The 14,740-nt window shown below is 42.3% G+C and overlaps 2 protein-coding genes across 3 annotated transcripts in view; one reads left to right on the top strand and one right to left on the bottom strand.

Moving 5' to 3' along the window:
- LOC134824399 (dual oxidase 2-like) overlaps positions 1-14,740 on the bottom strand; it is a 60,579-nt gene that overhangs the window by 14,567 nt on the left and 31,272 nt on the right. Inside the window, exons 34-37 of one of the 2 annotated variants that reach the window (XM_063836302.1) lie at positions 13,184-13,355; positions 12,820-12,952; positions 12,516-12,603; positions 11,886-12,202 (exon numbers count right to left, since the gene is read on the bottom strand). In XM_063836302.1, the coding sequence (XP_063692372.1) occupies positions 12,131-12,202; positions 12,516-12,603; positions 12,820-12,952; positions 13,184-13,355 (465 nt within the window). In that variant the 3' untranslated portion in view covers positions 11,886-12,130. Of the gene's footprint in view, positions 1-11,885; positions 12,203-12,515; positions 12,604-12,819; positions 12,953-13,183; positions 13,356-14,740 lie in introns of those variants that run through there. The other variant, XM_063836301.1, reaches the window with a different exon arrangement.
- Positions 9,506-11,074, top strand: LOC134824082 (arginine kinase Lit v 2-like). Its single transcript, XM_063835787.1, has one exon. It carries the CDS (start codon positions 9,549-9,551, stop codon positions 10,710-10,712), a length of 1,164 nt encoding a protein of 387 aa, XP_063691857.1. The 5' UTR covers positions 9,506-9,548; the 3' UTR covers positions 10,713-11,074.

Below are 14,740 nucleotides of genomic sequence, written 5' to 3'. Positions count from 1 at the left end.
ATCTTATTGGCTGGTTGTCTGCTGTCTTATTGGCTGGTTGTCTGCTGTCTTATTGGCTGGTTGTCTGCACTCTTATTGGCTGGTTGTCTGCTGTCTTATTGGCTGGTTGTCTGCTGTCTTATTGGCTGGTTGTCTGCTGTCTTATTGGCTGGTTGTCTGCTGTCTTATTGGCTGGTTGTCTGCTGTCTTATTGGCTGGTTGTCTGCTGTCTTATTGGCTGGTTGTCTGCAATCTTATTGGCTGGTTGTCTGCTGTCTTATTGGCTGGTTGTCTGCAATCTTATTGGCTGGTTGTCTGCAATCTTATTGGCTGGTTGTCTGCTGTCTTATTGGCTGGTTGTCTGCTGTCTTATTGGCTGGTTGTCTGCTGTCTTATTGGCTGGTTGTCTGCTGTCTTATTGGCTGGTTGTCTGCAATCTGATTGGCTGGTTGTCTGCTGTCTTATTGGCTGGTTGTCTGCTGTCTTATTGGCTGGTTGTCTGCTGTCTTATTGGCTGGTTGTCTGCAATCTTATTGGCTGGTTGTCTGCTGTCTTATTGGCTGGTTGTCTGCTGTCTTATTGGCTGGTTGTCTGCAATCTTATTGGCTGGTTGTCTGCAATCCTATTGGCTGGTTGTCTGCTGTCTTATTGGCTGGTTGTCTGCTGTCTTATTGGCTGGTTGTCTGCTGTCTTATTGGCTGGTTGTCTGCTGTCTTATTGGCTGGTTGTCTGCAATCTTATTGGCTGGTTGTCTGCAATCTTATTGGCTGGTTGTCTGCAATCCTATTGGCTGGTTGTCTGCTGTCTTATTGGCTGGTTGTCTGCTGTCTTATTGGCTGGTTGTCTGCTGTCTTATTGGCTGGTTGTCTGCAATCTTATTGGCTGGTTGTCTGCACTCTTATTGGCTGGTTGTCTGCAATCTGATTGGCTGGTTGTCTGCTGTCTTATTGGCTGGTTGTCTGCAATCTTATTGGCTGGTTGTCTGCTGTCTTATTGGCTGGTTGTCTGCTGTCTTATTGGCTGGTTGTCTGCTGTCTTATTGGCTGGTTGTCTGCTGTCTTATTGGCTGGTTGTCTGCTGTCTTATTGGCTGGTTGTCTGCAATCTGATTGGCTGGTTGTCTGCTGTCTTATTGGCTGGTTGTCTGCTGTCTTATTGGCTGGTTGTCTGCTGTCTTATTGGCTGGTTGTCTGCAATCTTATTGGCTGGTTGTCTGCTGTCTTATTGGCTGGTTGTCTGCTGTCTTATTGGCTGGTTGTCTGCTGTCTTATTGGCTGGTTGTCTGCTGTCTTATTGGCTGGTTGTCTGCAATCTTATTGGCTGGTTGTCTGCACTCTTATTGGCTGGTTGTCTGCAATCTGATTGGCTGGTTGTCTGCTGTCTTATTGGCTGGTTGTCTGCAATCTTATTGGCTGGTTGTCTGCTGTCTTATTGGCTGGTTGTCTGCTGTCTTATTGGCTGGTTGTCTGCTGTCTTATTGGCTGGTTGTCTGCTGTCTTATTGGCTGGTTGTCTGCAATCTTATTGGCTGGTTGTCTGCACTCTTATTGGCTGGTTGTCTGCAATCTTATTGGCTGGTTGTCTGCTGTCTTATTGGCTGGTTGTCTGCTGTCTTATTGGCTGGTTGTCTGCAATCTTATTGGCTGGTTGTCTGCAATCTGATTGGCTGGTTGTCTGCAATCTTATTGGCTGGTTGTCTGCAATCTGATTGGCTGGTTGTCTGCTGTCTTATTGGCTGGTTGTCTGCACTCTTATTGGCTGGTTGTCTGCAATCTGATTGGCTGGTTGTCTGCTGTCTTATTGGCTGGTTGTCTGCAATCTTATTGGCTGGTTGTCTGCAATCTCATTGGCTGGTTGTCTGCTGTCTTATTGGCTGGTTGTCTGCTGTCTTATTGGCTGGTTGTCTGCTGTCTTATTGGCTGGTTGTCTGCAATCTTATTGGCTGGTTGTCTGCTGTCTTATTGGCTGGTTGTCTGCAATCTTATTGGCTGGTTGTCTGCTGTCTTATTGGCTGGTTGTCTGCTGTCTTATTGGCTGGTTGTCTGCAATCTGATTGGCTGGTTGTCTGCAATCTTATTGGCTGGTTGTCTGCTGTCTTATTGGCTGGTTGTCTGCTGTCTTATTGGCTGGTTGTCTGCTGTCTTATTGGCTGGTTGTCTGCAATCTTATTGGCTGGTTGTCTGCACTCTTATTGGCTGGTTGTCTGCAATCTTATTGGCTGGTTGTCTGCTGTCTTATTGGCTGGTTGTCTGCAATCTTATTGGCTGGTTGTCTGCAATCTTATTGGCTGGTTGTCTGCTGTCTTATTGGCTGGTTGTCTGCAATCTTATTGGCTGGTTGTCTGCAATCTTATTGGCTGGTTGTCTGCTGTCTTATTGGCTGGTTGTCTGCTGTCTTATTGGCTGGTTGTCTGCAATCTTATTGGCTGGTTGTCTGCACTCTTATTGGCTGGTTGTCTGCAATCTGATTGGCTGGTTGTCTGCTGTCTTATTGGCTGGTTGTCTGCTGTCTTATTGGCTGGTTGTCTGCTGTCTTATTGGCTGGTTGTCTGCTGTCTTATTGGCTGGTTGTCTGCTGTCTTATTGGCTGGTTGTCTGCTGTCTTATTGGCTGGTTGTCTGCTGTCTTATTGGCTGGTTGTCTGCAATCTTATTGGCTGGTTGTCTGCTGTCTTATTGGCTGGTTGTCTGCTGTCTTATTGGCTGGTTGTCTGCACTCTTATTGGCTGGTTGTCTGCTGTCTTATTGGCTGGTTGTCTGCAATCTTATTGGCTGGTTGTCTGCAATCTTATTGGCTGGTTGTCTGCTGTCTTATTGGCTGGTTGTCTGCAATCTTATTGGCTGGTTGTCTGCTGTCTTATTGGCTGGTTGTCTGCAATCTTATTGGCTGGTTGTCTGCAATCTTATTGGCTGGTTGTCTGCTGTCTTATTGGCTGGTTGTCTGCAATCTTATTGGCTGGTTGTCTGCAATCTTATTGGCTGGTTGTCTGCAATCTTATTGGCTGGTTGTCTGCAATCTTATTGGCTGGTTGTCTGCTGTCTTATTGGCTGGTTGTCTGCTGTCTTATTGGCTGGTTGTCTGCTGTCTTATTGGCTGGTTGTCTGCACTCTTATTGGCTGGTTGTCTGCACTCTTATTGGCTGGTTGTCTGCAATCTTATTGGCTGGTTGTCTGCTGTCTGATTGGCTGGTTGTCTGCAATCTTATTGGCTGGTTGTCTGCTGTCTTATTGGCTGGTTGTCTGCTGTCTTATTGGCTGGTTGTCTGCACTCTTATTGGCTGGTTGTCTGCACTCTTATTGGCTGGTTGTCTGCAATCTTATTGGCTGGTTGTCTGCTGTCTTATTGGCTGGTTGTCTGCAATCTTATTGGCTGGTTGTCTGCAATCTTATTGGCTGGTTGTCTGCAATCTTATTGGCTGGTTGTCTGCTGTCTTATTGGCTGGTTGTCTGCACTCTTATTGGCTGGTTGTCTGCACTCTTATTGGCTGGTTGTCTGCAATCTTATTGGCTGGTTGTCTGCAATCTTATTGGCTGGTTGTCTGCTGTCTTATTGGCTGGTTGTCTGCAATCTTATTGGCTGGTTGTCTGCAATCTTATTGGCTGGTTGTCTGCTGTCTTATTGGCTGGTTGTCTGCAATCTGATTGGCTGGTTGTCTGCTGTCTTATTGGCTGGTTGTCTGCTGTCTGATTGGCTGGTTGTCTGCAATCTTATTGGCTGGTTGTCTGCTGTCTTATTGGCTGGTTGTCTGCTGTCTTATTGGCTGGTTGTCTGCTGTCTTATTGGCTGGTTGTCTGCTGTCTTATTGGCTGGTTGTCTGCAATCTTATTGGCTGGTTGTCTGCAATCTTATTGGCTGGTTGTCTGCTGTCTTATTGGCTGGTTGTCTGCTGTCTTATTGGCTGGTTGTCTGCAATCTTATTGGCTGGTTGTCTGCTGTCTTATTGGCTGGTTGTCTGCAATCTTATTGGCTGGTTGTCTGCTGTCTTATTGGCTGGTTGTCTGCAATCTTATTGGCTGGTTGTCTGCTGTCTTATTGGCTGGTTGTCTGCTGTCTTATTGGCTGGTTGTCTGCAATCTTATTGGCTGGTTGTCTGCTGTCTTATTGGCTGGTTGTCTGCAATCTTATTGGCTGGTTGTCTGCAATCTGATTGGCTGGTTGTCTGCTGTCTTATTGGCTGGTTGTCTGCTGTCTTATTGGCTGGTTGTCTGCTGTCTTATTGGCTGGTTGTCTGCTGTCTTATTGGCTGGTTGTCTGCAATCTTATTGGCTGGTTGTCTGCAATCCTATTGGCTGGTTGTCTGCAATCTTATTGGCTGGTTGTCTGCTGTCTTATTGGCTGGTTGTCTGCTGTCTGATTGGCTGGTTGTCTGCTGTCTTATTGGCTGGTTGTCTGCAATCTTATTGGCTGGTTGTCTGCAATCTTATTGGCTGGTTGTCTGCTGTCTGATTGGCTGGTTCGGCCGGGTAAATATTTGCAAAATGCACGGGCTGACACTCAAAATTACCAAATTGGCTGCCAGTAAAACCCTACCGCGTCAGACCTATCAGACCTATCCAGACTGGAGTGAAAATTCATTCCTGAATACCGGCACTGCAACTCCACCGCAATCATGCCTTTTTATCAGAACCTGCATGAACATTGGCGGATTGATCTTTTGTTCGCCGTTTTTTTAAAAGCGACAGGCGTCGTGAAAGTAGTACAACATTAAGTTGACTGTGTGTGGAATTGTGCTGAGATAGATCTCGTGTACTTGCATATGTTGTGCGAGATAGTGTGACAGGGCTTTGTCACGGACTACTCGTGGTACTTGCCATATGTTGTGCGGGATAGTGTGACAGGGCTTTGTCACGGACTACTCGTGTACTTGCATATGTTGTGCGAGATAGTGTGACAGGGCTTTGTCACGGACTACTCGTGTACTTGCATATGTTGTGCGAGATAGTGTGACAGGGCTTTGTCACGGACTACTCGTGTACTTGCATATGTTGTGCGAGATAGTGTGGCAGGGCTTTGTCACGGACTACTCGTGTACTTGCATATGTTGTGCGAGATAGTGTGACAGGGCTTTGTCACGGACTACTCGTGTACTTGCATATGTTGTGCGAGATAGTGTGACAGGGCTTTGTCACGGACTACTCGTGTACTTGCATATGTTGTGCGAGATAGTGTGACAGGGCTTTGTCACGGACTACTCGTGTACTTGCATATGTTGTGCGAGATAGTGTGACAGGGCTTTGTCACGGACTACTCGTGTACTTGCATATGTTGTGCGGGATAGTGTGACAGGGCTTTGTCACGGACTACTCGTGTACTTGCATAGTTGTGCGAGATAGTGTGCGGGTTTGTCCCGGGGCCCCACTCGTTGTACTTGCCCCCCCGGGGCCCGGGGTTTTCCCGACGGGGGGCCCCGGCTACAAGAGAACGGGGTGACCGGGGGTTTGTACGGAATCCCCGTTTTACTTGCATATGTTTTGCGGGAAAATTTTTGGACCCGGGCTTTGTCACGGGGCTTTTCCTGTACTTGCCCTAAATTGTGCGGGTAGGGGACGGGCTTTGTCACGGAAAAAAATCGTTTTACTTGCAAATGTTGTGCGGGATGGTGACAGGGCTTTGTACGGGCTCTCGTGTACTTTTCTTGTTGTGCGGGAAAAGTTTTGACAGGGCTTTGTCACGGATTTCTCGGAATTTCAAGGACGCCATATGTTTCGCCACCGTCCGGTTTTGGGCCTGTGCGTTATTTGGGGTTTTTCACCCCCGGGCTATCGTGTTACTTGCATATGTTGTGCCCCCGGGTAGGGGGGAAAGGGCTTTGTTTCCCGGATACTCGTGTCTTTTCATTTGTTGTTCGGATAGTTTTGCCCCGGGTTTGTCACGGATACCCGTTACTTTATTTTTTGTGCGGGGGAAAATGTGACAGGGGGGTTTTTTCACGGAATACCCCGTGTCCCTTTCATTGTTGGCGGGGGGTAGTGTGAAAAGGGCTTTGTCACGGAAACCGTGTCTTGCATTGTTGTGCGGGGGTAGGTGGGCAGGGCTTTGTCACGGACCCCACTCGTGTAAATTGCATATGTTGTGCGGGAAAGTTTTGGGCGGGGTTTGTCCCCGGACCCCCCCCCCGAGTACCTTTCATTTGTTGTTTTTGGGGGTTGGGGTGAAGGGGGTCCGGGACTTTTTTACTTTTTTTTTTTCGGTGTTTGCCCCATGTTTTGCCCAACCGGGTGGTGCCCCCCCTTTGGCCCGGTCCTCTTTCGTTTTTTTTTTTAGGGGAGGGGAACTTTTTGGGGTTTAGCTGTTATATTTTTTTTAGGGGGTGGGGGGGGGGGGGGGGGTTTTTTGGGGGTTTTTGGGGGGGGGGGGGGGGGGGGGGGGGAGGGGGGAGGGGGGGGTTTTATGAAAATTGAGTTTATGATCTTGAATTTAAATCATGTAAAAGAAATTTATTTTATTAATCAATTTTTTGAGAGTCACATTAACTTCCCCTTCTTAAAATTGGTTTTTTTGATCTTTTTGGTTTTTTATGTAAATTTTACTTTATTGTTTACGATTTTGGGTTTCCCCTTTCGGGACAATTTTTTTTTTGGGGATATTCGAAAACTTTTCAAAAAAATTTTGGGAAACCCTTTTTACATCATCATTTTATAGTTTAAAATTCATCAATTTAAAATTTTTTTCCAAAAATCGGTTAAAATTCAACCCTTTTTTCCCCCCAAAATTTGAAAACTTTGATTTTTATTTCGTGTGCTTTTTCGCCTAATGCTTTTCTTAGAATCAATTGAAATTGGCATTTTCCTTTAACCCGCCCCCTTTTCCTCGGCAAATGTTCTCTAGGCCCATTGTTTTTGAGAGAATTGAAATTGTTTCAAGGTTTACTTAGTAAAAAATTTGGTAGTCTTTATAAAACTCTGCCCCCCCCGAATACCGGGGTCCCAGTGACCCTTACCCGCGATCATACGAAATTAAGATTTTTTCTCTTGCCCTACGTGTCCCCATCAAAAAGGGTTCGAGAAAATGGCGGTCTATTCTGACTCTTGTCCCAAAAGGGTGACGCGTCTTTTTTCCTACAAACCCCCAAGCTACCTACTTAACCTTAAAATAAATAGATCAAGGTGCGATTAAAAACCCAATTTCAATTTTCCCTGCCCCAAATTTAAAACATACAGACCCACATAGCACCCCTCAGCATGATACCATCAATTGCAAATTATGGTAGCCCGTCGGGTTTAAATTTACAAAAAAAGAAACCCGATTAGAAAATATGTTTTTTCCCTTTGGCTATTTTCCCCCATAAAAAAATTTGGGTTTAATTTTTTTCGAGAATTATCGCCCCGCGATAATTAAAAAAAAGGTGTTGGCAAAAAATTATTTGCCGTTAAATTTTGGTTGGCAACCCCATTTACGGGGGGGTTTTTTGGGATTGATGAAAATGTTTGGCGTGTAATAAAATTACAAGTGTTTAAAATAGTTTCAAATTTCAATACCCCGAATTTTATGACATAAAATGTTTGGGAAAAAACTGTTCTAAAAAAATTTTGGGGAAAAAAACGGCCGGGGTTTTTACCGTCTATCGTCTAATTTTGGGGTCCCCCCTCGTTCCCCTTTTTGTCACCTCTAAACCCCAAAAAAAAAATATAAAATTTTTAGCACTGAAACCTTTTTTACTTTGAAATTTGACCAAAAAGGGTTTATTTTAAAAAAATTTAAATTTATTCTTTTTGAGTAAAAATTTTTTTTTTTCTGAACAAAACCCTTTCCCCAATTTTTACCTTTTTCCCCTTTTCTAAAGAACTTTACGCCCAACTTTTTTGGGGGGAAATTAAAATTTTGGGCCAACCCCCCAAAATTTTACTTTTAATTTAACGGGTTCATCGTTTAAAATTTTCTGCCCGTGAAAATTGGACCAAAAAAACTTAAAAAAATTTTTTCCTTTGGAAAAAAAATTTCCTATTGTTCCCTTTTTTTTGTTGTTGCAGGGGTTTTATTTGATCTTGTATCGCAAAGAATGATTGAACGGTGTAAAATCGGCATTGCTTTCAAATTCAGTGTTCCCCTTCCAAACCCCGTAAAACATTAATCCGGGCCATAAGGCCGATAAGTTTTTTTCGATCAAATGGTTGCACCGGGGTTTTTTTTTTGATCATTTGTGATTTTTTAGGGGCTCATCATTTTGTGGGCCCCTTTGTAACGGTTCCCCATACAAATTTTTAAAAAAAGTCCTGCAAGTTTAAGTTTAAAGTCGTTATATTTAACTTCGGACCTGTATGAGTAATTTAATTTTGAAAAAGTTTCAATGTAAGTTTTTAAAATATATTGGGGGGTTCATTTTAAAAAAAGGATACAGTTTCCCTTTATGGGGGGGGTTTTTTTCTTTTGGGGTGATTTAAAAATTTTAGGGGAAATTTTTCCCCATTGTAATTTGGAACCCAGATCATTTTGATTGAGATAATCAACCCAAATTTAATTTTTTAAATTTTTTGTTTTCCATCAAAATTACGCTATTAATTTTCTAAGATTAAACACCCTTTTTTTAAAAAAAAATTGGGTAGATTTTCTCAAATCAGAAAGGGGGGCCCGTATGAAGAATATATTAAAAATAAAATAAAATAAAAATATTTTAATTTTTAGGGGCGAGGAAAAAACCCACAGTTGATTTTGAAAACGTCAGGGCCCTTTTTTTGGCCCAGGGAACAAAAAAATTTTTAAAAAAAAATTTTATTAATGAAACCGGGCTTTAGTGGGGGTTTTCAGGCCGCATTAAAAAAAGTCCTTTCTCTTCCGTGCAAAAATAATACTATCCGGATGCAAACAAGTAAATTTGGGGTTAAAAATTTAAATGACCAAACCTAATAGGAGGTGCGTCATGGAAACCGGACACGAGGGCGTAGGGCGCAAGGGGCAGTACTTTCTTAAAAAGGTGGACACGAGGGGAATTGCATGATCACATTAACATGGACAAACGGGTTTTTTGATGTTCTCAACAGTCAGGTTGACGTAAAGCTTAGTTCGAAGAATTGGGTCTACCCACATATAAATTCGAAACAAAACATGATAAATAATTAAATAATTAAATAATCACCCAGATTTACACGAGCCAAAAATTGAAAGATTTTCCTTAAATATCTCAGCCAACTCAGCAGCAGATTTGGTAACGTGCTTAGACCAATTAAACCCTGCTAGATGTTCATGTGCAAACTTGGTCTTCAGAATCTAGCAGGACGGTTTTTGGTTCGTGTCGATGCTAAAATGAATCATGTGATTCGTCCTTGTGTCCACCCTTTTGGAAAGGTAACTCCCTATTGTGTCCTACGCCCTATTGTCCTACGCCCTATTGTCCTATACCCATGGTGTTATGAGAGGGTCTGATTATGCATCAACGATGACTTGGATAGACTGTCGGTTGTAAGCACATTTTACGATCCAAATCATTGCTTTTAAGACATTTGGGTAACGTGTTTACTGTTCAGGTAAGTATATGAATGTGTCTTTAATGTGTGGGTTATACTGTTACAGTTGTCGTGACGTGCATGTTGCATGTTTCTAATGAGTTAGTGTATCTTACAGCTGATAGCAACATCATGTCTAGGAGATTATTGGCAGCTATGGCAAAGGTTATCGACCCCTACTACGACCTGATCTTGGACGAGGATCTGGCCAAGAACGAGTACCCCAAAGCTTTGGACGAGCACCAGAAGCAGGAGAAGCAGAGCATCATGGCCCAGTGCATGACAAAGGAAGTCTGGGACAAGTACAAGGACCACAAGACGAAGAACGGCTGGACCCTGGCCCGATCCATCAACACTGGAATAATCAACCCAGACAGTTTCCTGGGATGTCACGCTGGAGACATGGAGAGCTACTCCGAGTTTGGAGCCCTGTTCAAGGGTGTTGTAGAAAAGTACCACGTTGGTTTCGACATGGAGACCATGAAGCACGTCACCGATATGGACGTCAACAAGATTGGAACTGCACTCTCTGATCACGCCCAGAAGAAGATCATTTCCACAAGAATCAGGTGCGCAAGAAACCTCAGTTTCTTCCCCTTGAACACTTGCGGAACCAAGGAATCCAGAGAGGAGATCTCCACTCTTATGGAAGGAGTCTTCAGCACCTTCACTGGAGATCTGGCTGGAAAGTTCTACAGACACACCACCATGTCAGAAGATGAGATTAAAGAGCTGGTTGACAAGCATTTCCTCTTCAGGGGAAAGGATAAGATGCAGGCTGCTAGTGGTTACCACGCTGATTGGCCCCATGGCAGAGGTATCTTTGTAAGCAAGGATGAGAAGTTCCTGATGTGGCTGAACGAGGGTGATCATCTGAGAATCATATCCATGGAACAAGGTGGTGATATCCCATCTGTCTTCGACAGGCTCGGCCGAGGAGCTGCTGCTGTAGAGAAGGGTCTTCAGGAGGTAACGAAAAGGGACGAAGTGTACATGAGTCATCCCGTTCTTGGTATGATTACCTGTTGCCCCACCAACATTGGAACTGGAATGAGAGGCAGCGTCCACATCATCATCCCAAAACTGATCGCAAAGATCGGATTCGAAGGTATCGACAAGGTAGCCAGGTCTATGAACTGCCAGGCTCGAGGAAGCACCGGAGAACACAGCGAGGTTATTGACCGTGTGGATATTTCAAACTGGAGACGCCTGGGATATCCTGAGTACAACCTGGTTGAGGACATGATCAAGTGTGTCAACGTCATCAGCCAGATGGAGGACGAGATCGACGGATAAGCGAACGGTGTGGTAGTGTTTAACTTGAATGTTCAATGTGTGAACCTTTTTGAACTATTTCAAAGTGTGATGGACAATATGTGAAGTATTGTTCTGGACTGCGTTTTGAACCGTTCGTTTTTCGGACTAAGCTTGAAATCGGCAGATTTTCAACTGAAGAATTTTATTTTTGAATTGTTTTTCATGTTTACTGTATAGATCTTAGTTTTATACCCTGGTTTTATGTTGGAAATCTTTTATTTGAAATGTAGAAAATATCCTTGTACATAGAGTAAATACTTAAATCCTGAACGTATATTTTTCTATATTACATTTGCTGTCCATTTATATGAATCTGATTATGAATGTTAGAAATGCATCAATTAAGGAAGTTTTATTTTTATCACCAAAAATTCTTACAAAAAATCTTATAAAAGTAAAACATCTGTAATGACCGTATTTTTCGTCAGGCCGGTAAGGGTTGGTGCTGAGCTTTTAAGGATACACGGTTTAGGGCACTTGTTGGGATAAAAACTCTGATGGGATATGAACTTCTAAATATTTTCGTGAAATTAAAGATACCAGAGGCGGCTCGTGGGAGCTGGCTGGCAGTTTTGTTGGGGGTCCAATCGATGGACTGGGGGGGGGGAGGGGGGCTTGGGAGCCGGCTCAAGCTGATCCCTCCAAACTACCGATTACATTACACACAGGGCCTTGTAAATGTAATGTGTAACACTTTACAGGCGACAGCAAACAAAAACAAAAACTTATAACATGGGTGAAACAGGACACCACACGTGTACGATCTCAGCCGCGCAGTATCATATAGCAGTCAAATTGCAAAGGGTCCTGGACCCCCAAATCGAGGCAAATCATAATAGATTACCTGTAGTGGGATGCGCACGATGTGCTTTGTAACGTTTACAATTAACTATGTGTTAAAACTGCGCGGCTGAGTAGTCCAGAGGTAGGATTGGACTCCCTACAACACAAGATTTCACGAAGATCATGCGTGCGCTTACATTAAAACGTATGATAGTAAATGAAGTCCTTTATATTGCGATTTGTTATTTCCTAACACTATTACTAATTACTATTTCTATTTTAAGCACCAGCCACCAAATAATAATTTTAAGGCGTCCACAGACGCCTGGACGCCCTCATTTACTCAATAGCCGCCTCTGAAAGATACAATTCAAATCCAACAAATCGAACTTTTTAGAACCATCTTAACTGGAATTGATAACATAACAAACCATCTTATTGCGATTACAAATGAAAAATCAAATTAACAACATTTTAAAGCAAATGGCTCACCTCTCTACCATTATTCAGGATCCAAACCTTTACCCAACCCAAATACCAATCATTATAAAAGTACAAAAGTTCATTAAAAGTTCTCCGCATAAGCAACAAAAGTTTGTTTTCCCGTAATCTTACTACAAGTCAGTGTAACTGAGTCTGACATTGATGGTGGACCCGCACACGAATACACCAAACTTGCGGACGTCCTGAGGAAATATAATTATTTACCTTATTAATTTATTGATAATTGTGATGAAATTAATATTAATTTCGTTTAGGACCCAGGTGGAATGCTTCAATAATGAATTATCTCGAAATTAAACACAAATGCTTCAAACTGAGATAACTATAGAATATAATCTTCCTCTCATAGATGTGGATTCTGGTGGGGAGGTGAAGCGTAAGTTTTTACACTCGGTAGTGATTCCGGGGTTTGAATGATGCATGCAGATTAGTTACTCAATTGCTGTCACGCATCACCAGAATCCACATCTGTTGATTGTTATTAAATTAAAATACCTGATGTGTAAGCGCTATGTGATCAAATATACTGCTAAAATTGGGCCGACCGAAATGTGTGACCGCTTTCAGGCCAGTAAATAGAGACCTGAAAATAAGTAAAATCTTTTTAGTGACAAAAGCAAATTTACAATGTTAAGATGATTACAGTTACTTTAAAACAAATCATTACCAGAAGCTTACAGCTGTTTTTTTTTGTTGGACCGTCAAACTAGTATTTTGCTTAGTATTCAGTTCATCAGTAATCCCGCGTTCAATATAAATAAAAATAAAATAAATTTTTCAGAATTTTATAATAATAAACCTGTTAGATATGTCCTGAAACTGCCGCTCACAGATGTACAACATAGTGGTTCGTAGGTCACTCTTCTCGTAAAATCTCGTTATGAAGATGTGTGTATCCAGAATATCTCGTCTGTCTTCGTGCTCACACTTACCTTGAGTAGAGAGTGATGACGTCATATGGTCAGTATGATGACGTCATATGGTTAGTATGATGACATCATATGGTTAGTATGATGACGTCATATGGTTAGTGTGATGACGTCATATGGTCAAAAATATGGGATGAAATTATAAAAGGGCCAAAATAAAAGTCTTTTGTGATTGTTTTTGGAGTTATCCGAAACATTGTGATTTGTTCATGAGCTGTAAAATAAAAATCAAACCTATAATATCGAGAAGCCACTCAAACTGCTTCTGAGTCCTCGTCGACCACAGGAAATACACTTTCTTCAATTTGGAAAGAGAAGATTGCATGGAAGTTGCTTTGTGGACGAGATCTTTTAAAATGGAAGCGAACGGAGTTACTCCAATACCTCCTCCAACTAATATCACTACCTGACGATGGTATTATTTTATATTTGCTAGGTTTTTTCGACGAAAAGTTCATTTTTCCATCATGAAATGTGTAAGTAAAGAAGTAAAAACAAATTTCATGCCACAATCCAGACCTATAAACCTAAACGTACAACACACCTCGTCCTATAAGGCTATACCTCGTAGTTAGACCTATAAAGCTATACCTCGTACTTGGAGCTATAAAGCTATACCTCGTAGTTGGAGCTATAAAGCTATACCTCGTAGTTGGACCTATAAAGCTATACCTCGTAGTTGGAGTTATAAAGCTATACCTCGTAGTTAGACCTATAAAACTATACCTCGTAGTTGGAGCTATAAGTATAAAGCTATACCTCGTAGTTGGACCTATAAAGCTATACCTCGTAGTTGGAGCTATAAAGCTATACCTCGTAGTTGGAGCTAAAAAGCTATACCTCGTAGTTGGAGCTATAAAGCTATACCTCGTAGTTGGAGCTATAAAGCTATACCTCGTAGTTGGAGCTATAAAACTATACCTCGTAGTCGGAGCTATAAAGCTATACCTCGTAGTTGGACCTATAAAACTATACCTCGTAGTTGGACCTATAAAGCTATACCTCGTAGTTAGACCTATAAAGCTATACCTCGTAGTTGGAGCTATAAAGCTATACCTCGTAGTTGGAGTTATAAAGCTATACCTCGTAGTTAGACCTATAAAGCTATACCTCGTAGTTGGAGCTATAAAGCTATACCTCGTAGTTGGACCTATAAAGCTATACCTCGTAGTTGGAGCTATAAAGCTATACCTCGTAGTTAGACCTATAAAGCTATTCCTCGTAGTTGGACCTATAAAGCTATTCCTCGTAGTTAGACCTATAAAGCTATACCTCGTAGTTGAACCTATAAAGCTATACCTCGTAGTTGGAGCTATAAAGCTATACCTCGTAGTAAGACCTATAAAGTTATACCTCGTAGTTAGACCTATAAAGCTATACCTCGTAGTTGGACCTATAAAGCTATACCTCGTAGTTGGAGCTATAAAGCTATACCTCGTAGTTAGACCTATAAAGCTATACCTCGTAGTTGGACCTATAAAGCTATACCTCGTAGTTGGAGCTATAAAACTATACCTCGTAGTTGGACCTATAAAGCTATACCTCGTAGTTAGACCTATAAAGCTATACCTCGTAGTTGGACCTATAAAGCTATACCTCGTAGTTAGACCTATAAAGCTATACCTCGTAGTGAGACCTATAAAGCTATACCTCGTAGTGAGACCTATAAAGCTATACCTCGTAGTTGGAGCTATAAAGCTATACCTCGTAGTTAGACCTATAAAGCTATACCTCGTAGTTACACCTATAAAGCTATACCTCGTAGTTAGACCTATAAAGCTATACCTCGTA

Source organism: Bolinopsis microptera, chromosome 12 (genome assembly GCF_026151205.1).
Source record: "Bolinopsis microptera isolate Bmic1 chromosome 12, MBARI_Bmic_1.0, whole genome shotgun sequence".
Lineage (NCBI taxonomy): Eukaryota > Metazoa > Ctenophora > Tentaculata > Lobata > Bolinopsidae > Bolinopsis > Bolinopsis microptera.
This window is presented reverse-complemented; position numbering and strand designations above follow the sequence as displayed.

Bases quoted from the DNA above. Each gene is read 5' to 3' on its own strand.
- LOC134824082 (XM_063835787.1), top strand. From the start codon at position 9,549: ATGTCTAGGAGATTATTGGCAGCTATGGCAAAGGTTATCGACCCCTAC.